At 46.4% G+C, this 23,769-nt stretch overlaps 1 protein-coding gene across 8 annotated transcripts in view; it reads left to right on the top strand.

Annotated features, from left to right (window-relative positions):
• The window catches only part of LOC144783823 (uncharacterized), a 982,913-nt gene that overhangs the window by 213,212 nt on the left and 745,932 nt on the right, over nucleotides 1–23,769 (top strand). For all 8 annotated transcript variants that reach the window (XR_013601608.1, XR_013601607.1, XM_078662569.1 and 5 more), the window contains exons 6-7: nucleotides 8,073–8,192; nucleotides 11,904–12,023. Coding sequence is in view for 6 of the 8 variants with exons in the window: in XM_078662569.1 (XP_078518695.1) it covers nucleotides 8,073–8,192; nucleotides 11,904–12,023 (240 nt within the window). In the remaining 2 variants the exon portion in view is untranslated. The remainder of the gene's footprint in view (nucleotides 1–8,072; nucleotides 8,193–11,903; nucleotides 12,024–23,769) is intronic.

The following is a 23,769-nucleotide window of genomic DNA, read 5'->3' as shown; positions in this document are numbered from 1 at the left end:
CCATAAAAACACAGTGTAAAGCCAATAAGGAATGTGAGATAAAAGGCGACGCGATACACAAGCAGATCACGCTATGTCATGAATGGAGAGAGTGGCATGGAAGCATCAATTGCAAAAAACACAGTTGATGGACAGAATGTAGAACAATGTCATACATTCACCCCAGTACAAGGATCTGGGCCTAAATCCATCGTTTTTTTGCACTCCACACCACCCTGGGTTAGACACTGGCTATATGCAAATCAGCTCTGACCCTGTGCCTCATGGGAACAGTCCAGTCCGAACTACCAAGCCATGTCTTTTCCCAGACCGGAATCAAGCATCCAAGGACCGGGTTCTGGCTATCAGCCTTCATTCAGCCAGGATAGCTTGACTCAGTGGTGTGGAGAGCCTGGGACTCACGCCCTAAGTGTGGCAGGGTATGCTCAGACGTGAGTACCTTGTTCACTTGGCCACTGGATTCAAGATAGCCTGGCTGATGAGGATAATGAATCCCGCCCTAAGTGTGGCAGGGTATGCTCAGACGTGAGTCCCTTGCTCACTTGGCCACTGGATAGCCTGGCTGATGAGGATTATGAATCCGAAACCGGTCCCAGGATGCTTGTTTCCGGTCCACGGAAGACATGGCTTGGCAGTTCGGGCTGGACTGTTCCCATGAGGCACAGGGTCAGACTGATTTGCATATAGCCATGTCTGAAATGGGGTGGCTGAGTGGGCTAAAGAATGGTGATGGATTAAACCCAGATCAGTTGACTGGGGGTGAGTGTTTGATTTGCTCAAACGCTCCGTCCATCATCCCCTTTTGTATCGCTTTGTTCGCCCTAAGTGTGGCAGGGTATGCTCAGACGTGAGTCCCTTGCTCACTTGGCCACTGGATTCAAGATAGCCTGGCTGATGAGGATTATGAATCCGAAACCGGTCCCAGGATGCTTGTTTCCGGTCCATGGAAGACATGGCTTGGCAGTTCGGGCTGGACTGTTCCCATGAGGCACAGGGTCAGACTGATTTGCATATAGCCATGTCTGAAATGGGGTGGCTGAGTGGGCTAAAGAATGGTGATGGATTAAACCCAGATCACTTGACTGGGGGTGAGTGTTTGATTTGCTCAAACGCTCCGTCCATCATCCCCTTTTGTATCGCTTTGTTCGCCCTAAGTGTGGCAGGATATGCTCAGACGTGAGTCCCTTGCTCACTTGGCCACTGGATTCAAGATAGCCTGGCTGATGAGGATTATGAATCCGAAACCGGTCCCAGGATGCTTGTTTCCGGTCCATGGAAGACATGGCTTGGCAGTTCGGGCTGGACTGTTCCCATGAGGCACAGGGTCAGACTGATTTGCATATAGCCATGTCTGAAATGGGGTGGCTGAGTGGGCTAAAGAATGGTGATGGATTAAACCCAGATCAGTTGACTGGGGGTGAGTGTTTGATTTGCTCAAACGCTCCGTCCATCATCCCCTTTTGTATAGCTTTGTTCGCCCTAAGTGTGGCAGGGTATGCTCAGACGTGAGTCCCTTGCTCACTTGGCCACTGGATTCAAGATAGCCTGGCTGATGAGGATTATGAATCCGAAACCGGTCCCAGGATGCTTGTTTCCGGTCCATGGAAGACATGGCTTGGCAGTTCGGGCTGGACTGTTCCCATGAGGCACAGGGTCAGACTGATTTGCATATAGCCATGTCTGAAATGGGGTGGCTGAGTGGGCTAAAGAATGGTGATGGATTAAACCCAGATCAGTTGACTGGGGGTGAGTGTTTGATTTGCTCAAACGCTCCGTCCATCATCCCCTTTTGTATCGCTAGGAAGCATCAATAGCATTGATCAGAGCTTGGAGAAACATGAATCTTTGGTAATCCATTATATTAGTGTTCTCCAGTCCTCTAGGCGATTCAAGCCTGTGTGGATGCTGCCAGTGCGCATGATCCATTTGAATTCTTCTTTGTTTAAGAGTTGTGAAAGAATGGCTCCGCGTTGTGGCAATTTTATGAAGCTTATGATTGTCCAGCGTATATCGTTCTCGGTATGGCCCATGGCTTGGAAATGTTCAATCAGAGGGGCATTGGGTGTGTTGCAGCGTAGCATGCTCCTGTGCTAACAGATCCTGATCCGGGCCTTTTGTATGATCTGGCTGATGTAGATCTTGTAATAGGGGCATATGATTGCATAAATTACATTGCAGATGTTACAATTAGAAAATTCTTTCAATTAAAATTTGATTTCCCCAAACACAAATTCTTTACATTCAATGGTGAATTTACACACAGTACAATTTCCACATTTGGCATGCCCTGTCAACGGTGGTATCCCCCAATGATCGTGAAGTGTACCTGCACATGTGGTGCTAGGGAGTGCAGCTCTAACAAGATGGTCCCTAATGTTTTTTTTTTATACATGCAAACACCGGGCGTTCCAAGTTTAGTATCCCAGCGTTGATGACATTCCAATGCTTAAGGATACTCTTGCGTTTGATGTGCGATGCTGCGGAGAAAGTCAACAACATCAGATCCAGGAATGGGAACTCCACCCTCAAGTTCTCCTCCCATTCTTCCAAATGTGGAGCTTCTCAGAGAAATATCTGTTCGCCACCCACCTAAACGCAAATTGCCCAAACTTCACGTCCAGGCATCCACACCCATTGTCCAAGGACAATGCACTATGGATGAATTGGTCAGGGATATTTGCTTACGCTTGTCCACCTCTCCCACTCATTCCGTTAGTGGTTCAGAAACTCAAACAGCACTCCCTGACGCTTATCCTAGTTGCTCCCACATGGGCCCACCAACCCTGGTTCACAATTCTGTTGGACCTATCAGTAGTTCCCCACCAAAAACGACACCTTTCCTCCAGGTTTCTTACTCGAAACCATAGAGAGATAAGACATCCAGATCCCAATCAACTCAACCTTGCGATCTGGCACCTGAAATTCTAGAGTTTGGCTACCTTAATCTTCTGCCAGACTGTATGAATGTTATCAAAGAGGCTAGACGCCCTACCACAAGAGCATGCTACGCAGCAAAGTGGAAGAATTTGTCGTTTACTATAACAACAATCACGTTAATCCACTACCCACAAATATGCTACATTAAAGTTAAATACACATTAACAATTCCCCCTAGAGAGCACTCTACAAGAAAACTAGGGGCTTCTATGGCATTCTTAGGAAACATACCCATAGATGACATCTGCAAAGCTGCAACATGGTTTACACCACACACATTCACAAAACATTATTGTGTTGATGTTAACAAAACAGCAAGCTAGTGTGGGCCAGGCAGTTTTACAAACACTATTTCAAACCACTGCAGCAGCTACAGGTTAGCCACCGCTTCAGAAATAACTGCTTTATAGTCTTTTCTAAAGCATATTCTTTTTAGCTCACATGCCTCGAACAGAAAATGCTACTTACCCAGTATGCATCTGTTCTTGGCATATAGAGCTGGAGAGTCATATGCGCCCACCCACCTCCCCGGGCACCATTACCTGTTGCAGTGATATCTTACTTAGATACAATTTACATGAACATCTATCTTTACTACTTTACTAACTCCATCATCACCTTTTATGGCTAAACAGTCTAAGGATGGAGTCGATGCCCATGCGCACTAACACTGAAAGGAGGAGTTACCTACCTCGTGACTACAAGAATTCTTTGAACAAAAACAAAGTGCAAATATCCGGACCCAACACCAGATGCCGATCTATGCTAAAGCATTTGACTCTACAGCTCTAAATGCCAAGAACATATGCATACTGGGTAAGTAGCATTATCCTTTAGTGGAGTTAGTGCCCATGTGTAATGCAGAGTAATGAATGAGACTGATACCACCTTGAGGCTCGAAAAGGCTTTTTCGCACAAAAACAACTTGCAACGTCTGATCTCCATACTAGAAAGCAGAAGTGTGCAGAGGATGTGACTTTACAGTACAACAAGCTGCAAACATATGATAACAATGTAAGTAACATTTTCCTTTTGCCTTTTTATATATCCTCTGTAAATTGTTTGGCACCCTTCCCTTCTCCTTTTTACAAAAAGCCCCCCAGGCAGATGTTATTGCACTTGGAGCTTTCTTCTGCATCTTCTGCTCTAGCATGTATATGCTGGGTAGCACTTGTAAGTTGGCGGACCTTCACTTTAAGATGTTTGATGGCTTCCGTATCATTTTCCTAGCGGGCATTAAAAACAAATCGACAAGCCTGATGTTGATATTTAGAGCTATAGTGTACACTTTGTGTTCCAGGGCTGATCTAGATTTTCTGACTACCTGCATCAGCTCTCTAAGAGATGGGTCTTGATTTCCAGGGTCTTCTTGCACTGATTCTGCGACTGGCTCCTCACCCTCTCTGATCGAACTGCCCCTGAATATATATTTCTCCAGTTTATTAGATTGCATAGTTTTAGAACCTTTCTCCCGGACCATTGTGTAGCGTTATTTAAGCAGGGAGTTACCAACTGGGATCTGCACTATTATAGGGGAGTTGAGTATGCCGCTTAGTTGCCAGTACTCTAAAGTCTCTCGCATCCCCTCGCCTTGTTATTGATAACAGTCCTTGCCTTCTTGCATAGAGCTGTTCTCACAATTAACACGCGACTCCGTTTTTGTTTAGGGTTATTGTTTTTCGTCTCTATTATGCAGTTAGGGGGTACTGGCTGGGGTTGTACTAAAAGGATCAGGGAAGAGGCATGCCATATGTCGGATCTCCTTCCTCAGGATATTTTTTCCTGTTTTCCCAATGCATAGACACTGATTCTTCAGAAGCTACCCAATGCGGGATTGTCTGGTGGGAGTGACCCGTTTGTCTCTCTCTATCTGTCCTCTGTGTTGCCTGCAGGCCATGCCTCCCTCACAGTGCACTTGTGGTAAGGGCTGCAAACTGTCTAGAATGTGACTGAAAAGCGAGGCAGATGGTGTGGGGGGCAAATCTGCTCACCATGCACTCACAGTCCTTACTGAACCCATGTCTCTGCACAACCACACACAGGCTCCCAGCTCTGCTCCGTTCAGGCTGGCTCCAGCGTAGGGTCAAAGTAGACCAGTGTCTGGGTGGTTAGTACTCCCCTCACTGTTACTCCATTTCAGCTGTGTGCTGGACTCCTTTGCTTGCGCCTGGTTTCCATTTTCCGATTTCGCTTCTTTAAAAGCAGTGCTGCTCCAGTCATTCCTCCATAGGCCTTTGGATATGCTGCTGACTTATCAGTAGATCTTCCAACTTTCAAATTGCTCACGAATGATCCGAGACGGTAGATACCCACGATATGTCAGGATTTTGTTGTTTGTCACCTTCCTCTGCAGGAGCTCATATTCAGTGTTCCAGCTGTCTATGACGTGTCGCATGGTCCAGATTATATGCTATGTTACTATGAGACTAAATAAGTTATCTTTGATTCTGTAGCAATTTTACTGTTGGAGGCAATTTTGGGACTGGGTTCCTTTTAGGTAATACTGTTAGGACTAAAGATTGTCATGGACTGAAATCCAATTTCTAGTTTTAAAGCCTGCCCCTGAATTCCTTTGCAAGGATGTTTGTAAAGTGAAGACCAAATCCTGGATTCTGTGCAAATATTACTGTTTAGGAGAGGCTATGTCTTGGTTTCCATTGGAATATTATTGCCTAGAGAGAGATCTATAGGAAAATGCCCCTTTTGATATGTTTACCCCAACATTTTGCCTGGTATGTGATGCAATTTAGACTAACGTGCACTGTGTTCCTACTAACCAGGTCCCCAGTAACAGTGCTCTGTTGCTAAAACAAGGGAACTGCTCAATTGTTCCCCAATTGGCAAGACCTTTATCACCTCTGTAAGTCCCTAGTAAATAGTACCTCTGGTACCTAGGGCATGGGTACTAAAGAGGGTCCCTTAGAGCTACAGCATGTATTGTGCCACCCAAAGGGACCCACCACCAAACGCATGCACCCTGTGTGCCATGCCCACAGACACTGCATTCAATATGTATGTCACCCTGCTGTAGGCCTTATAGTCAGTCCTAAGGCAGGGTTCATTATGTTACATATGAAGACATATTTGCATGATCTGATATGCCCCTGTAGTGCCTTGTTCAATTTCTAGATAGTACTATTGAACAGGGATGCCATCTTTAGTATATATACACACTGGTCACTGGCCATTACAAGTTCCACAGCTACATTATGGCTTCACTGAAACCTGTGGTGTTTGGTATCACCGGGCTAGTCTCACCCCGTAGGTGGGCTGCCTGATGTGCTCCAAAAAAGAAGGATTCCACAATCTTTATTTTGGTGGCATTCGGAACTCTGGGACATGGTTTTGCCGACTCACCACAAGAAGTGGTCGTATAGGGGGTGCAGTGACCCCAGGGGTAAGTGGCCCACTGGTTACTATCCTTCACTTCCCTTAATGCCCCTGAGTTCAGTATTTAAGCGGTCTCCTGATACCAGGAACTCAGATTCGCCTGAGTAAAAAAGGAGCAGGACCAAGAAGAGCCGAAGAAGCGAGAACTGTGGGCTAGCTGTGGACTTTGCCGCCAAACCCTGCTTCCTACTTCTGTCCCGACAATTGTGACAACTCTACTTGTCCTGCAGCTGTGCATCCTCCAAAAGCCTTGGAGGGGTGCCAGCACTTCACCAACCAGCCACCATCTCCCTTGAAGTGGAGGAACCACTTCCCTGCAACCTGCAGGCCCTGACCGTAACATCTGGTTCACTGTTCTGCTGACCTCCAGTTCCACCAATGCAGCAGACATCCAGGATGAGGTCACTGTTCTCCAGAGGGTCCGAGCTGTCTCCGCACCAAGTCGGGAGACACAAGGACCCCAGGAGGCGCCCTGCACCTATACCGGGGGTACTGGACCCTTTACAGCAACCAAGGCTTGTTTGTAGTCCAATCCAGATTCCGACCCTGCCAAGACCGACCAGCCAACGAAGGATGTCGGCATTGCATATGCTAGCACCGAGAGTGCCCATATCCCCTTCTTCAGGTCGACACCAAACTTGAGAGCCTCTAACACCAGCGTCCCACTGACTAAAACACCTCTTCACCTGGACCGCACAGCCCAGGTACGAGCCCACTGACGGTGTCCCTGTGTCCTTTAAGACCAGAGCCCCCTTTTTGATTCTGCTGAACTGGCCCCCCAGTCCTTTCTTGCGGCCTCTTTCTTACAGGTACTTCTCCCTTTGACTACAGCGTGTAGTGCTCGAGGCTACCACTGCTGAAAGCACCTTGTTACCCAGACACCCCAGGGCAAGTAAAACTGAACTCTTGGTGCTTTATTGGACCTTGTCCTTACTCACCTCAAGTCCAGAAGCTCAGTCCTGTAACTTGTTTGCAAGTGGCCATTTGCAGTGAATGTTTCTCCCGTAGGATATTACAGCGTTTGAGGCTCATGTTTCAAATCCGACATCTGTGATTTTCTACTGCGTCTACTGTAAAATTTAATAACGTCTAAAGTACTTTCTCGATTGCGAAGTTCTTGGTGTTAAAGATTCTGTAAAAATACATTTTGATTTCTAAATTAGTCTCAAGTTACTTCTGGAGTGTGTCTCTCATTTATTGTCCCTGTAAGTACATCAAATGCTTAACACTACCCTCTTCTAAGCTTAAACTGCTCGCCCACAAGCTCCAGAAAAGAGAGCATGGCTGTTAAGAGTAAAGGCCATAATATCTCAGGTTTCGAGGTGAAGTTACTGTTTGAATTACCATTATGTCAACAGAGGTTCTGTGAAAATATTTTTGTTAGAATGACGGTCATGTCCCAGGTTTTTTTGTATTGTTAAAGTACAAATAACATTGAAATCCAGGTTCTGTAAGATTTTTACTTTAAGAATAACTATTGTGGCCTGGTTTCCATGAAAATGTTACTGTTAGAAAGAAAGTTGTGTTTGTTCCTCTTACAGATTGAATGACGTTTGTCTTGAGACTTGTGTGAATGTGAGAGTTCTACTGAGGTTGTGTCTTGAGTTCTGTGGGAATGCTATTATTACAACTAAGGTCATATCCTCAAATACCTGTAAGTGTCACTATTGGAGTGAAATATGTGTCAGTTTCCTGTGCCTATCATGTAGCTGACTGTTATCTCTTTTTGTGCTGCCTGATTTCAGATTGTCGTTATTTTTCTGGAGCAACAAAAAGATGCTATAAGTGAGACCCCCGAAAGCCCACTGAGTTCTCAGTGCACAGCCCAGACTGTTTACTCGATTCCTCACTCGGGAGGGAATCAGGTAAGATTCATTGATTTGTACTCTGTCATTCTGCCTACAATAAGTGTCTTCTTGGGTAAGATCACATTAATATTGCCACCCTGTGACCACCACGTAAAATCCCATTGAGTGAGTTGTTGGGTTCCACTGTGTTCACCTTTACTGATTGTTTATTTATCCTGATGCTATCTGTAGTTTGTCACAAAATGGGACCTCGACAAGGACTTAAGCATATGCAACTGTCCACATTTTATAGAGCACTAGTAAATGTAATTTTTGGATTAATAAATCATTACAATATATATAAAAATGCTAGTGCATCACTTAACATAGTAATGCATCGGTCACAATCAAGGTAAAATATAGTGATTGACATATTATTTGCGATTCAGTAAAAATTTGCTTCTAAAAACAATAGCTATCATTGTGCAAAGATTTGTGCAAACGAACGCTAAAGTCTGTCAATGATTACAATCCATACTAACATCAGTACCTATCATTGTGCAAAGATTGATGCAACGTAATGCAAAAGTGATTCAGTGATTACAGTCTATACTAAAATATTAGATAACCGATCGACTGCTTGTTCCACACAATACCGCTGCTATTTGGTGCAGATTTTGAAATGAATAAAATGTTTGACAATGGATCTACCTTGCTTATTCCACTCAACACCGCCACTATTTGTTACAATTTTTGAAATTACAGGTTTGCACAAAATTCAACAATTCTTCAAATTTGTCCAGTCATTCAAATAAAACAAATACATTTCATTACTTTAGGAGTAGCACTAAGGTGATATAGTTCTACTGGTTGATCTTATTAGAGTTTCTGATCCTGGCATGGCGCCTTGCCTGTTGCTTTCTGGCAAAGGCACTGCTTCTATTGGCAACTCGCAGATCAGCCCAGGCTGGCAGCAATGCTGGCGAACCGCAGCTTTGTGGTTTTTTCATTTCCGTGCTGTCATCAGGAGACATGTAGCAACTTCCACGATGCATGACATCTCACAGTGCACGATATTGCTGGTTTCCTCAGCCTACCAGTCCTCAGGCACCCTCTTCAACCGCCAAGCCGGTGACCTGGCCTGCAATTGCCGGGCCGGGATTCATTAGAAATCATAATTGTTGAGTGACAGACAATCTCTATTACTTACTTCCTGTCCTCCGGTCACATGTGTTTCTTTTGGGAGTCCGGGGCACAGTGTTTGTTTGGTCAGATCTTGGCCGCGACAGACAGCGGAGTGCACACATTTTTAATTGTGATCATCTGCCAGCGGGAGTCCTGTCGTCCACTTTTGAGCTCCTCTGCCAGAGGTCTGACTCCAGTATCGATAACTGGGTCCCTGAAAGAAAAAAGCTGGCTGCACAACTGAGACAAAAACAGAAGCCTGCCTAACAACAGAGCGTGACAGCAGCAAAGCAGCAATATATACAGCACCTTACAGTGTCTACAGCATTTCAAAAGGTAGCCCAGTGGTAAGTCAAGTGTCCATTCAGAGCTTTCAGTTTGTTATGGTGGTAGGGAGGACTGTGTCGTGATATTGTCAGTAAGGATTGACAATGCCAATAGGCCTGGTTTGTTGTTGTAGGTTAGTGCTCTTCCATTTCTGATGCTCTGCATCATTTTTAAGATTTTTTTTAGAGTTTCTAGTTGCTCAAATGGGTGTAATTCTGTTATTTATAGGGTTCCCTCGTATTCATTGCTTGATGATCACTCTTAGTCGTTGAATGTCACTCATAATTACACAGAAATTATAAAAATGTCACACATAAGAAATCTGAAACTTTGGCAGCTGTGGATTTAGCTGATATACAAAGTGCCAAGGTCAAGGACTGTTTAGAATGGTGATGAACATCCATCAGTGATTGAAAGTGGGGATGCTAGTCGTCAGTTGATAATTAGTTTACCAGTGTGTGAAAGTAGCAGTGGTTAGGGGCAAACTCTAAGTTTTTCTTACTTGCTCCATCAACAGTGGCTAAGCAGCAGGATCTGCTTGCCCTCCGATCAGAACTGGCACTTTGAGCCGAGTGAGAAGTGTACACAATAAGATGCAGAAAACTGCATAGTTTTTTAAGGGGGGGAGGGGCCTGATTCAAATCTGCTTTCCTGATTTTCTACCCAGTGATCCCTGGTTCAGGATACCGGTATGCTGCTCCTTCTCACTCTCTTTTTGGACAGCCTTGAAGTCCTTTTGAATAGGACACCATTACAGGTGGAACTAACAGCAGATCACCATGGTCTTCAAGCCAGCTGGTTTGTGAAATGTCTTAAGCATTCATGAGGATGACTCTCTTCGATGTTAGCTGGGATAGAAGATTTCTGGGTAAAGCTTGAGAGGCTGGGGGAGTTGGGTGAGAAAAAGGGAGAGAGAGAGCAAAATAGAGTGTTTGTGTGTGGCAGGTAGGGTAGGTAAGCCTACAGATTAGGCTAGCCTGTTTTAGGTTTAAGCCTATGTTAAATGTTAAAACTCCACAGAAAGGGACATAGCCTTCATCGGTGTAAACACATAAACACTTGCACAACCACAAACTAGAATGTCATTCAAAGAAAGTAAAATGAGAGAAAATGAGTCATTTTTAGTTCTTACTGAAGGGGCCAATGCAAAGTAACTTTGGTATACAAGGTAGGAGTGATAAAGACTGTCCTAAGATTATTTTGCTTGAGATCTGTTGTTTAGGGATGTCACTAAACATTGTTTCTTCCTTTTCTTCCTCCAGTGTATTGTGCTTGGATTAAAGGTGCAGGGTTTAGAAACCTTGATCTTTTGGCAGTGTTTAATTTTTTTTGTCGATTGGTGGAATGGATTGCTTATAACAATATTTGGCAATATGTACTATTACATTTACCCACAGAATGAGTAAAACCCATTTTCTAACAAGTTACTAATGATAAAATGTCAACTGCTGAATACTCCAGGCTTTAAACATTCAATGAAAGGTGTAATGACAGGTACATGTGAAAAGAGTGCTGTCATCATGTACGTAGGATAGTAGTGAAAATGTGACACAACTTTCCACATACCAACTAAATTCTTAGCTGCAATGTGAGCGCTACCTTTGGTTAATCCCGTTTTCCCCCAACTGCACTATACTGTTGAGGTGTTTGAGCCCACAGAACAATGGTAACAGCAAAATTCCAAGACCAAGAATACTTTATGATGTTTGTTAAAAGGTCAGGACACTTATCATAAAAAAGCAAAATGGTGTCACTAAGGGATGTTGTCCCTGTTATGACTTTTGCTTGGATGCCATGTGAAGTGGGTTATATTTTCGTAGGTTCCATTACCCTTATGTTCCAATCAGGGTTGGGGCTGCAGGCGTTTGGGAGTGGGAAGTAAGGGAGCAGTAGTCAAGAAGTGAGAGTTCTCCTAAGATGGAATCAGGGGACCTACTCACGTCACCCAGTGAGTAGTATGACCAGGAAGTAAAGAGGACTACATGGGAGAAGTAAAAGAGGGTAATTTTTAAGCTTCTGGCACTTAGTGTGTGGATCATGTGATTGCCCCTTCTGGGCTGGCTTGCGTAGAAGCTGCAATGGTGGCTTTTGGGAGGGAGGAGCAGCAGGAAGCTTGAGTGAGCACTCCTTTCCTCTGGAAGGAAGCATAGCCCTCCTCCTTAATCAGTGAGAAGTGGCAAAAGGCAGAGGGGGGAGGAACCCAAACAAAAGAAAGTTAAAAGACCTCTTCTAAAATTTGGTAACATGTCTAATGCATTCTGCTGTATTTTGTCACAGGACCTCATCGCTCGTCTTCTAAAGCATGTCAAACATCCCAAAGATGAATCCCAAGGAAGGCCATGCTCCTCCTCCTGCACTGTGCACAAGTGTCCAAGCCCTAAGATGGAGATAAAACAGGTAAGATACCAGCATTGATTCGAAGCTAGGCAAACCACCTGTCCTTCTGAAAGGAAATTAAAATGCCCCCTTCTAAACTAATAAGTAGGAAGGGCTAGTAGATGTAGCTATTTTGATAGATCCAGAATATTTTCAGATTTTGTAGGACTGTAAAACTTTCATAGTGCTATGCCTAACCCATAAATGAGTTACTTGTTCTCCTCGACCTACTTCAGCCACCTATTCTGGACCCTGTGCTCACCATGCCCAAATAAAAACTGCCAAGAGCTGATGAAAAACAGCTTGTGATCCTGGCACCCCTACCTCCCGGAATTAGCTTTTGTAACAGAAAACCCTGTATGTGCCACTAGGAGTGATGTATGACTGTAGTTTGACATGGTGTTGCTAAATGTGGTCAGATCATTCTTTTAGTTGATGGTAACTGATATATTTTGACATTGCTGAAGACATCCCACTGCAGTTGACTGTTCCTGTGATCTGGAGCAAACTGAGGGCTTTTGTACAGGGGCCTGAGAAGACTGTTGGCAACTGGGTTGCAACTTTCAGATGAATAAGATTCAGTGGTGTGTGTGTGATTTAGGGAGCAGTGAAAATCTAAGCATCTGATGAGGCAGCCCAAAACCTCTAAGATAACCTGCCCTCTTAGACTTTATTCATGTTTCCTGTGAGTATAATAACCAGAACCAGGAAAAACAATGTTCGAGGCATGTGAGCTGTACATCACATGCTTTGCATACTCCTGCCATTCTGTGTTCGTTCTGGATGTTTGCAAGTTGTTTTTCTTCAAAGAAGTCTTTCCAGTCACGAGATAAGGAGAGGAATCGGCCTAACCGCTAGGGCGGGCCACCTTGTATCTGGGGAACTGGGTTCGAGTCTTGGCAATGACGCTGAGCATCCTGTGATTCTGGGAAAATCACTTAATCTCCCCATGCCTAATAAAAAATGAATGTGTCCTCATGTAATGCAACTGGTGCTATGTAAAGCGCTCTGATACCCGATTTGGGTCAAGTTCGCGCTATATAAAAAACTCCGTAAAGGTGACGATTCCTTTTGGTGATAGTGCGCATGGGCATCGACTCCATTGGTAGATTGTTTTTTTCCGCCATCAGGTTCGGACGTGTATTGCTGCACTCCAGTTCAAAACCGTTCTTTGGGTTCTCCTTGGTGCACAATCCACCCTACCCACGTCAGTATTGTTTCAAACGCGTATCCCACTCCTCTGTGTATCGTGTTGGACGAGGAAAATCTCTATTCCGATTGTAAAATCCGGGAAGGGCGTAGGGCATAACCGTGTCGGTCCACCTCGCAGTTGATGGAACGGACTCCATTCAAGTTCTGTCCTTGGTGCCATGCAAAGTATCTTCGCACTGTTTCACACGAAGTGTGCAACTTGTGCTTATCTCTGGAGCACAACGAACAGGACTGCAACGCGTGCAGACCGTTTAGTCTAAGAATAAACGCGCCGAGATAGTTTGGGTCGACGTCGTGAAATGCAAAGCCAAAACATCGAATACACGCCGAACATCTTTGGTGAAGGATCCGAGCAAGAAGGATTCAATGGATAAGGGGCAGAAGAAGAACAGGAAGAACTTGTATCCATTCCGCAATCGGACACCGAGATGGAAGACAACATCCCTCAAGGTCAACGTCCCGTGAGTACCGAAAACCCCTTGCCACAAAATCCAACTCAGACCAAGCAGAATGCTTCGAATCCAGCCCCGCTTTGGGTCCACGGTCGGCACTGAGATGTTTCTGACGCCCCGTCTTCCGGTTCTGAAACACGCCGTTAAGCCTTCCGGCTCGGGATCGAGTCGGCCAAAGTCAAGCACCGAGCCGAAACCATAAGGCTCGAAGCCGAAAACAGCTTTGTAGCTGAAACCCTTGACACCGAAATCAAAGACGGCTTCACAACCGAAATCTTCTGTGCCGAAAAGTCATTCCACCCCGGTACAGAAGTCCTCGGTGCCGAAATTGAAAAATGTTCCTCCGAAGCTGCAGGATCTGATTTTTGATGTTCCACCACCTAAATAGGACCCAAAACAAAAGGAACTTTATGTTAATCCTAATACAGGACATGTTCTTACTAAACCACCTCAGATAAGCAAACCTGAGTCAGAGGAAACACATTATCACATTCCTTTGAAGAGGAAGAACATCAGTACTACCCCCCTCCTCCTACTTATTACACCAACTAACTCTCCACCACCACAACCTGATGATGATGATAGAGTTAGTGGGATACTATTTTACTGGTAGATCCTGGAAAGACTACAACACTGATTCACCCACAGACAATGACCCAGACCTTTACCCTGCAAAGCCTTCCCTTCCAGACGACAATGTAGGATATCTAGAATTACTTGCCAGAGCTGCAGAATATCATGGGGTACAATTACACAAGGAATCCATAGAGGAAGATGTCTTATTTGAAACGCTCAGTAACACACAAAGGTCTAGTCAGACTCTCCCCATTCTCAAAGGCATGATGAGACATGCCAATGATATATTCAAAGACCCTGTTCGTGGTCATATCCTCATCCCCATAATAGACAAAAATTATAAGCCTGCTCCGTCTGGTCCAGCTTTTAGTAAAGGACAGTTACCACTAGACTCCTTGGTCGTCTCTAATGCCCGTAAACTGGCCAATTCACAAACTTCAGGGAATGCCCCCTTCCAGACAAACAGTACAAATTGTTAGACACATCTGGTAAAAGAGTAGCCCCCCAAGCAGCAAATCATTGGCGCGTTGCCAACACCCAGGCCCTACTGGCCAGGTATGATCGAGCACACTGGGACGAAATGGAGCAATTGCTCCAATATCTCCCAGATGAGCACAAGGCTAAAGCTCAAGATTTAGTGCAAGAAGGAAAACCCATCACCAGTTCCTCTATTAGGTGTGCTATAGATTATGCTGACACCGCAGCTAGAGAGATCAACACTAGTGTGTTACTGAGGAGGCACACATGTTTGAGGATTTCTGGTTTTAAACCTGAAGTCCAACAATCCATTTTAAACATTCCATTTGATAAAGAGCATCTCTTTGGACCCGAAGTAGATAAGTCATTAGAGAAAATGAAGAAAGATACGAAAGAAGCTAAGTCAATGGGAGCACTACAGTCTCCTTCTAATTGTGGCTCCTTTCATCGCTCCTTTTATCGTGGGGGGTCCAAGACGTCGCCCTCAGACAATATGGCTGCCTACTACAAAGTCAACAATCAATCTTCCTCCTCAAGAGGCTTCTTTAGAGGGGGATACAGAGGTAACAACGGCAAAGGTAGGGTCATAGGTTCCACACCACATAATTCCCCCTCCCCTAGCAAGCAGTGACTTGCATACACTTCCCCCGATCATTTAATACCTGTCGGAGGCGTTTTATACTATTCCTCCCCATTTGGCAATCCATAACCACAGACAAATGGGTGTTAGGAATTAACATGGTATTTGTCTGGAGTTTACCAACAATCCTCCAAACATTCCACCCCGTTCTCGCAAAATGTCACCAGAACAAAATGTCACCTGCACAAACAGGAAGTCCAATCTCTCTTGATAAAAGGAGCCATAGAGCCTGTACTGTTAAAATATCAATCAATACATATTGTCAGAGCATTTCCATATGGTGACACTTCAACAAGTGCTCCCACTTCTACAGCAGGGCGACTTTATGTCTACTCTAGACTTAAAGGACACATATTCCACATTCCAATTCACCCAGCTCATTGCAAATATCTCAGATTCATGATAGCGGGTCATCTTTACCAATTCAAAGTACTACCATTTGGAGTCACCACTGCTCCCAAAGTATTTACCAAATGCCTGGCAGTAGTCGCAGCTCATCTGAGAAGACAGCACATCCTTGTCTTCCCATACCTGGACGACTGGCTCATCAAAGCCAGCACTTACCAAAAGTGTTTCCAACACACTCAAGCCACGGTTCACTTATTACACCAAGTATGGTTTACAGTGAATGTGTTGAAGTCTCATCTACAGCTTTCCAACACACAAACCTATATGGGAGCCACCATAAACACTCAAAGAGCTCTAGCCTCTCCCAGTGCATCCAGAATTCTCAGTATTCAGTCCTTTCTCACTCATTTTCTGCCCAACCAATCATTACCAACAAGAGTATTCATGCATGCAACTGCTAGGAATGATGGCATCTTGCATCATAATTGTTCAACACACAAGACTTCACATGCGTCCCCTTCAAGAATGCTTAGCAATTCAGTGGAACCAGTCGCAGGGTCAGTTGACCGATCTAGTGTTAATAGATGGCCGCACCCATCGCTCTATGTGAGAAGTTGGCCTGATAGGTGATGTTTCCAATTCTGGAACCACCTATTATCAGACCAAACAATCCCTTATGGTGTCAGGTTGTAAGTCAACCTTGTTAGACAAGCTATCCTAGGGGTAGCATGGACTAAGCAGCCTAAAGGCTTAACTTAAGAGGTCGTGTTAAGCGAGCTGTTTTACCACATACAATCCTGTAATATCAAATGAAAGGACACCACACAAGTATATATTATAAAAATATATGTGTTTATTACTAAAAACAATCCCCAGTATTCTTTATGAATAAAGGGGCACAAGCGTTAAATCAAAAGCACAGTTTAAACATACAAAGTTGCACAATTATGGATGAGGGCGGGTGGCCACTCAAACCATATACTAAACAAGTGGTATAAGAGATACCAATCGAACAGTGGTTAGGCCTAGGGCCTAGGGAATCGCTGGGAGCAGTCAGGACAAGCAGTGCTGAAGTCGGGAGAGGCCCACGGGATTCGGGAGCAGTGCGGAAAGCGCACGCATGCACCAATGTTAACCAATGGTGCGTAAAAGTTGCAAAGTTAAAGTTTAAGGACACTTCCGCTGAACCTAGAGGAACAAAACTTAAGACACAGACCCTAGAGATGTGTACCAGTGTGGGAACACCGGCGGAGCAAAGTTACCTCACCCACAGGAAGCGGGTGCACAGGGTCGAAGTTGAGTCGGGTTTCGTCACGCAGGCTCTTGGTGCTTGAAGCTGAAAGGGCTGCAGGCGGGGTGAAAGAAAAGTGTCCGGTGGAGTCCAAGGGTGGACTCGAGTCGAAAAGTACCTGAAAGCAGAGGGGACAGAGTCTGGGTCACTCAGCAGTGACCAGGGTGGAACCAGGACGGAACCAGGCAATGTCGGGCGCAATCAGGTCGCTGTCGAGGTGCTTCTCTCCGCTGTCACGTGGGCTCTGGGGCATCTATGACGTCCAGGAGCAGGTCACGATCTGTCCCACACAGGCTCTCGCCGTCGGCGCTGTCGGCTTCAAGATTGGAGCAAACAACACTTGGCAAAAGCAATCCACGCGGAACCGGGAGATTGCTTCTCACTCGAACCAGGAGGGTCAGAGTGGGGGCTCCTTTTCAGGGGAGCTGGTGCAAATCTGGAGCAACCAGATTCACAAGTCGATTTCAAGGTTTCGTCGACACAGGGGCCACTAGCCGGCTGGCAAGTGACCGGGCCAACGCGTTGAGCAAAAAGTAGCAGAAGGGCCCCACGCGGCACTCGATGAGTGTAGAGGGGTGATCTTCGGTGCAAGAGTGGCTCAGGGTTGGGGCTTCTCAAACCCTGGTGTACAGCTTCGAGGGTCACTCGTGGGCTGCACAGTCAGCGTCTCGTGGTCAATTCAAGATGGCGTGCCCCACGCTTCCGGTCGCCTCCACGGGTCTCAGCTCTGCAGGGACTGTGGATCGGGCTGTTGGAAAGCAGGCAGGCTTGATCTCGTCGATCTCTGTCGCTCGAGTTCCGGCGGGAACTGCAACAAAGTAGACGTCGATAGCTGGATAATGCCTGTTTGCACAGGGTGGTCACTCCTTGACCACAAGGGAGATTCTTCGGGCTTCTACGTCGAGTAGGATGGCGAAGGGTCCAGAATTAGTTTCTTATGTTTCTTCAGGATAATCTGAAGTGCATTGGCAATGCTCCCAGTCTTATACTAATTTTGGGGGCTGGATTACCTGCTAGGTCCCCTCCTATGGGTGGGACCCAGGAAGTGGGTGGATACACCCCCTTCCTTTGATCCAGGCCGCCCTGGCACGAGGGCTGGAGTGCCCCAGAACCGGTTTGGCCGGATTATGCAAGGGGCAGCCTTGTGCTCCCCATGCAGTGTCTGGTTTCTTTCAAACCTCCCTGCTACAATCCACTATCTCCTGTCTGAGGGGGTGTAACACCTCCCTGCAACAATAAACCCTTTGTCCAGGCCCCATTTGGCTGAGTTTCGGTCAGCTTCAGGGGGTCAGACTCTTGTCTGTGGCAGAGGCATCCATTTTGTGGATCTAAGGTCCTTTTAGAAATTAACCGCATTTAAGCAAGTAACATGTCTTACCCCTCTAGAGGGGTGGAATGCTATCCCCGTCGCCAGAACTGGCGAGGGGATAGTATTCCAAATCGTATGACACCTTACACGACATGTTTTGATAAAGCCAAACCAGAGTTGCTATATAACCGCGAGGATTATAAGGCACTTAAGAGTATATGGTATGGCGTTATCCTGAAACAGCTTAGGGAGTTGTTCCCGACAGCTGCAGACAGGCTCAGCTCATGCTAGAGCTCCATCTCACATTAAACCACGCACTCTGCCTCCAGGATTGATGAGGCCTTCCATAGGAGTGGCTCACAGGTTTATATGTGTCCAGATATAGGTTTAGATATAGGTATACTATACCTAAGTAAGGGGTGATTACACCACCTTACCCCAGCTGAGTGATCAGCCAGTTGTGTCAATTTAAGAACCAGCCAGGGGTGGCAAAAGATATGCTGCAGCCCCTGGTAGGCCTTGGTGGCCCCTATGCCCTGGGCACCTATAGTGCATTATACAGGGGCTGACAAGGAGTCCATTTCCAATTGTGGTATGTACCTAGGGTACATGGAATCCATTTTACAGAGAGAGCAGATGGCCTGGGGCCCTGATTAGCAGGGAACCAGGTCAACTAAGTCAAAAAACCAGCTAAACACAGGCAAAAAATCTGGGGTAACCATAGTCAGGTAGCCACCTTCCTACACAACCCCCCCCCCCCCAAACGAAAGGAGATAAGGCTATCCTTGGCCAGGTAAGCCTATATTGCCTGAATGGCCATATAAGGAAGTACCTGCACTAGCATGGGTACCCCCTGTCTCATGGTCCACTAAGCAGTCCCTCACCCTTGGGGTATTAGAGGGTCTCCACCATAGGGAATCACTACCTTGGGTGTGTTTATGCAAAGTTAAAGGCTGGTTTGGATATGGAGTACTGAAGTGAGGCTCTACTAATTTAGGGCTCAGCTTCCTCCAATTATCTTCCACCATGTGTGCCTTTCTTTCTTTAACTGAGTTGCACTGTGCTCTCAGGGTCAACCTCTGGCTACCTAAAGCTGGGGGCTGGGTCCCTCTGTTTGGCTTGCTGGGGGGACAGTTCAGGTTTGGGCCCTTTGGGTCCCAGGTTTGGCTGTGCCCAACAGACTCGTTCTGTGGGAGGTCCCTAACTGTTTTTAAGGGGGCTCCCTCAGGAGTTTTTAAAGTTTTCACCTCACTAGGGCTACTAGTTTTGGTGCCCCTAATCTGTTGATGGGGGTGCGTTATTTGACAGGGGGCCCTCTGGGTCTCACTGTCCTTCTTGTCCTCTGCAGCCCTGGGCTGGCTAAGGCAAGGGAGAGAGGGGCAGGTTACCTGCTCCAGACTGGGTCCCACCTGAGAAGGGTCCACCGCCATCAGAGGCTCTGTCAGGCCAGGCCTAACAACCTCTGGGGCAGTTCCTTCATCAGGGGTAAGATCAGTTCCCTGAGGAGGCTGATCCTGTCCTAAAGTCTGGTGAGGGGGAGATTTCTCTTCCTCCTCCATGCCCTCAGTTTGTGTGGAGTTATCCATCATTTCAGGCTTCACAACGCACATATCAGTTTGAGTTGGGGCTGTGGCCATCACAGCCCCACCAACCTTTTCAGGAGGAGACTCAGTTTGGGTTTCTGCTGTTATCATAACAGCTTTGCTATTCTGTTCAGGAAGAGCTTTTGCTAAAGATGGGGCAGAGAGTTTCTCAGCCCTACCAACCTTTTCAGGAAGGACATCTTGGATTGGGGCTGTAGCCATTACAGCCCCACTAACCTTTCCATTGGAATTTACCATTCTAGAATGGATTTCCTGTTCAACCTCAGCCCAGGCTGAGATTTCCAAATCATTACCAAGTAGGCAGTCTACAGGCAAGTTTGATGACACTGCCACTCTCTTTGGGCCAGTGACACCTCCCCAGCTGAGACTTACTACTGCCATGGGATGATTTGTTTTGATGTCATCAATGTTTGTTACTTGGTATGTGGCACCAGGTAAAAGTTGCTTAGAGGGGACTATACCATCAGCCACCATGGTGATGCTAGCCCCTGTGTCTCTAAAAGCTTCAACTTTCAAACCATTGATGATGGGCTCTTGTCTATACTTGCTCAAGGTATTTGGGCAATCAGAGAAGTTGGCAAACCCCATGCCAGTCTCATAAACAAGATCATTGGGTGATGGGGACCTGGATAGGCCAGGGTCCACCTGACCTCCAAAAGTAAACCCACCCAGATTCCTGGGTGTGCTCCCACTTCCTGGGGGATTACTGCTGACAGTAACAGGAGGTGGTGGAGCTGGCTTTGGAGGTATATTCTCTTTATTGTTATTCTTGGGACAACAGTTGTCTGTTTTGTAATGCCCAACCTGTTTACAGGCATAACAATAAGGCTTTTTCTCAGTTGAAGAAGTGTCTTGGGACCCACCCCCATTCTTGGAGTTTTGGGGCCCTGGGGAAGTCTTTTCTTTATTTTTATCCCCACCCTTATCTTGAGGCTTGGTAGACTCCTTCTTCTGGTTACTGTCCTGATTCTTAGGCCTAATCCTGGTTCTGACCCACTTGTCTGCCTTCTTTCCCAATTCTTGGGGAGAGGTCAGATCAGAGTCCACCAGGTGCTGGTGTAAGAGCTGGTTCTGACAATTACTTAGGATCTGCTCCCTCATAATCAAATTATACAATCCTGTAAAGTCATGTACTTTGCTGCCATGTAGCCAACCCTCCAGAGCCTTAGTTGCACAATCAACAAAATCAGTCCAGTCCTGAGTCTGTGTCTTCTGGGTGTCTCTGAACTTCAACCTGTACTGTTCAGTGGTTAAGCCAAACCCATCTATCAGAACACTCTTCAGGACTTTGTAATTGTTTGCATCCTCATGTCTAACAGTGAGGAGCTTATCTCTCCCTTTCTCTGAAAAGGAGTACCATAAGATTGCTGCCCACTGTTCCTCAGGAACCTGCTGTACCATGCAGGCTCTCTCAAGAGCAGTTATCCACTTGTGGATGTCATCCCCTTCCTTGTAGGGGGGCACAATCTTTGTCAGGTTTCTACTATCATAGGACCTGGGTTTCTCTTTAGGAATATTGCTGCCACCAGTGGCATCTAAGCCACACAATTTTTGCTCTCTTGCCAAGGCAAGTCTAGCTTGAGCCAAGGCTACCTCCTCCCTCTCTATTTGGAGTTTGACAGCACTCATTCTGGCCCTATGCTCTAGCTTTTGAGAAGCAGTCATGCCTCTCTGAGATTCTCTTGAGGCACTAGAAATATGAGAGTCCCCTGAGGGAGATCTCACTCTTCTGTTGCCTGGGAGAATGATATGGTGGGATCTGGGGAGGTGCTGGCCCTCTCCATTTCCCAGTAGGTCTAAGTTGGCCTGGTTAAGCCTGGCAACTTGGACCTGGCTACCCCTCTGATCCTGATCTTCTGGGTCCTCTACATCTGAGTCCTCCTCCTCCTCTTCTTCCTCCTCTTCTCCTTCCTCTTGAGGGGTATAAGTTACAGGGGGGTTCACTCCATCTCCTGAGTCTAAGGGAGCTTCATTTCCCTTCTCTAAGTCATCCTGCTCTAGAATGGCTATCAGGATAGGACATGTGGGACTTCTGCCCCTTTTTAACCCTCTTGATATGCACAGGGCAATCAAGTCCTCTCGGGTTAACTTGTCATAGCTGGAAGTTGCCTTGGTAAGGTCAACTGTCACAGGAGCAGACCCTGAGGCTTTTCCTGTGTCAGACATGACTGCTAGTGAGGTGTAAGTGGTGCACTTACCTACACTAAGTGTTTTCCTACTGCACCTTGCTAGTGAGTTGTAGTCAGGGTGTGCTAATCCCTTTAACCTACAACTACTAAGTTCAGTAGAACTTAATATGCTAAGCTTTTGATTTATATGTACCTAGAGGTACTTGATGTGATCTTTCAATTTGATAAAAAGATTGCAATGGTAAAACAACAGCAAGCTCAAATCCGCACCGCTGCTCACCAATGTGAGAAGTTGGCCTGATAGGTGATGTTTCCAATTCTGGAACCACCTATTATCAGACCAAACAATCCCTTATGTTGTCAGGTTGTAAGTCAACCTTGTTAGACAAGCTATCCTAGGGGTAGCATGGACTAAGCAGCCTAAAGGCTTAACTTAAGAGGTCGTGTTAAGCGAGCTGTTTTACCACATACAATCCTGTAATATCAAATGAAAGGACACCACACAAGTATATATTATAAAAATATATGTGTTTATTACTAAAAACAATCCCCAGTATTCTTTATGAATAAAGGGGCACAAGCGTTAAATCAAAAGCACAGTTTAAACATACAAAGTTGCACAATTATGGATGAGGGCGGGTGGCCACTCAAACCATATACTAAACAAGTGGTATAAGAGATACCAATCGAACAGTGGTTAGGCCTAGGGCCTAGGGAATCGCTGGGAGCAGTCAGGACAAGCAGTGCTGAAGTCGAGAGAGGCCCACGGGATTCGGGAGCAGTGCGGAAAGCGCACGCATGCACCAATGTTAACCAATGGTGCGTAAAAGTTGCAAAGTTAAAGTTTAAGGACACTTCCGCTGAACCTAGAGGAACAAAACTTAAGACACAGACCCTAGAGATGTGTACCAGTGTGGGAACACCGGCGGAGCAAAGTTACCTCACCCACAGGAAGCGGGTGCACAGGGTCGAAGTTGAGTCGGGTTTCGTCACGCAGGCTCTTAGTGCTTGAAGCTGAAAGGGCTGCAGGCGGGGTGAAAGAAAAGTGTCCGGTGAAGTCCAAGGGTGGACTCGAGTCGAAAAGTACCTGAAAGCAGAGGGGACAGAGTCTGGGTCACTCAGCAGTGACCAGGGTGGAACCAGGACGGAACCAGGCAATGTCGGGCGCAATCAGGTCGCTGTCGAGGTGCTTCTCTCCGCTGTCACGTGGGCTCTGGGGCATCTACGACGTCCAGGAGCAGGTCACGATCTGTCCCACACAGGCTCTCGCCGTCGGCGCTGTCGGCTTCAAGATTGGAGCAAACAACACTTGGCAAAAGCAATCCACGCGGAACCGGGAGATTGCTTCTCACTCGAACCAGGAGGGTCAGAGTGGGGGCTCCTTTTCAGGGGATCTGGTGCAAATCTGGAGCAACCAGATTCACAAGTCGATTTCAAGGTTTCGTCGACACAGGGGCCACTAGCCGGCTGGCAAGTGACCGGGCCAACGCGTTGAGCCAAAAGTAGCAGAAGGGCCCCACGCGGCACTCGATGAGTGTAGAGGGGTGATCTTCGGTGCAAGAGTGGCTCAGGGTTGGGGCTTCTCAAACCCCGGTGTACAGCTTCGAGGGTCACTCGTGGGCTGCACAGTCAGCGTCTCGTGGTCAATTCAAGATGGCGTGCCCCACGCTTCCGGTCGCCTCCACGGGTCTCAGCTCTGCAGGGACTGTGGATCGGGCTGTTGGAAAGC

The sequence above is a fragment of the Lissotriton helveticus genome, chromosome 10 (assembly GCF_964261635.1).
Source record: "Lissotriton helveticus chromosome 10, aLisHel1.1, whole genome shotgun sequence".
Classification (NCBI taxonomy): Eukaryota; Metazoa; Chordata; class Amphibia; order Caudata; family Salamandridae; genus Lissotriton; species Lissotriton helveticus.
Note: the sequence above shows the minus strand (reverse complement) of the source record. Positions and strands in the feature narration are given on the sequence as shown.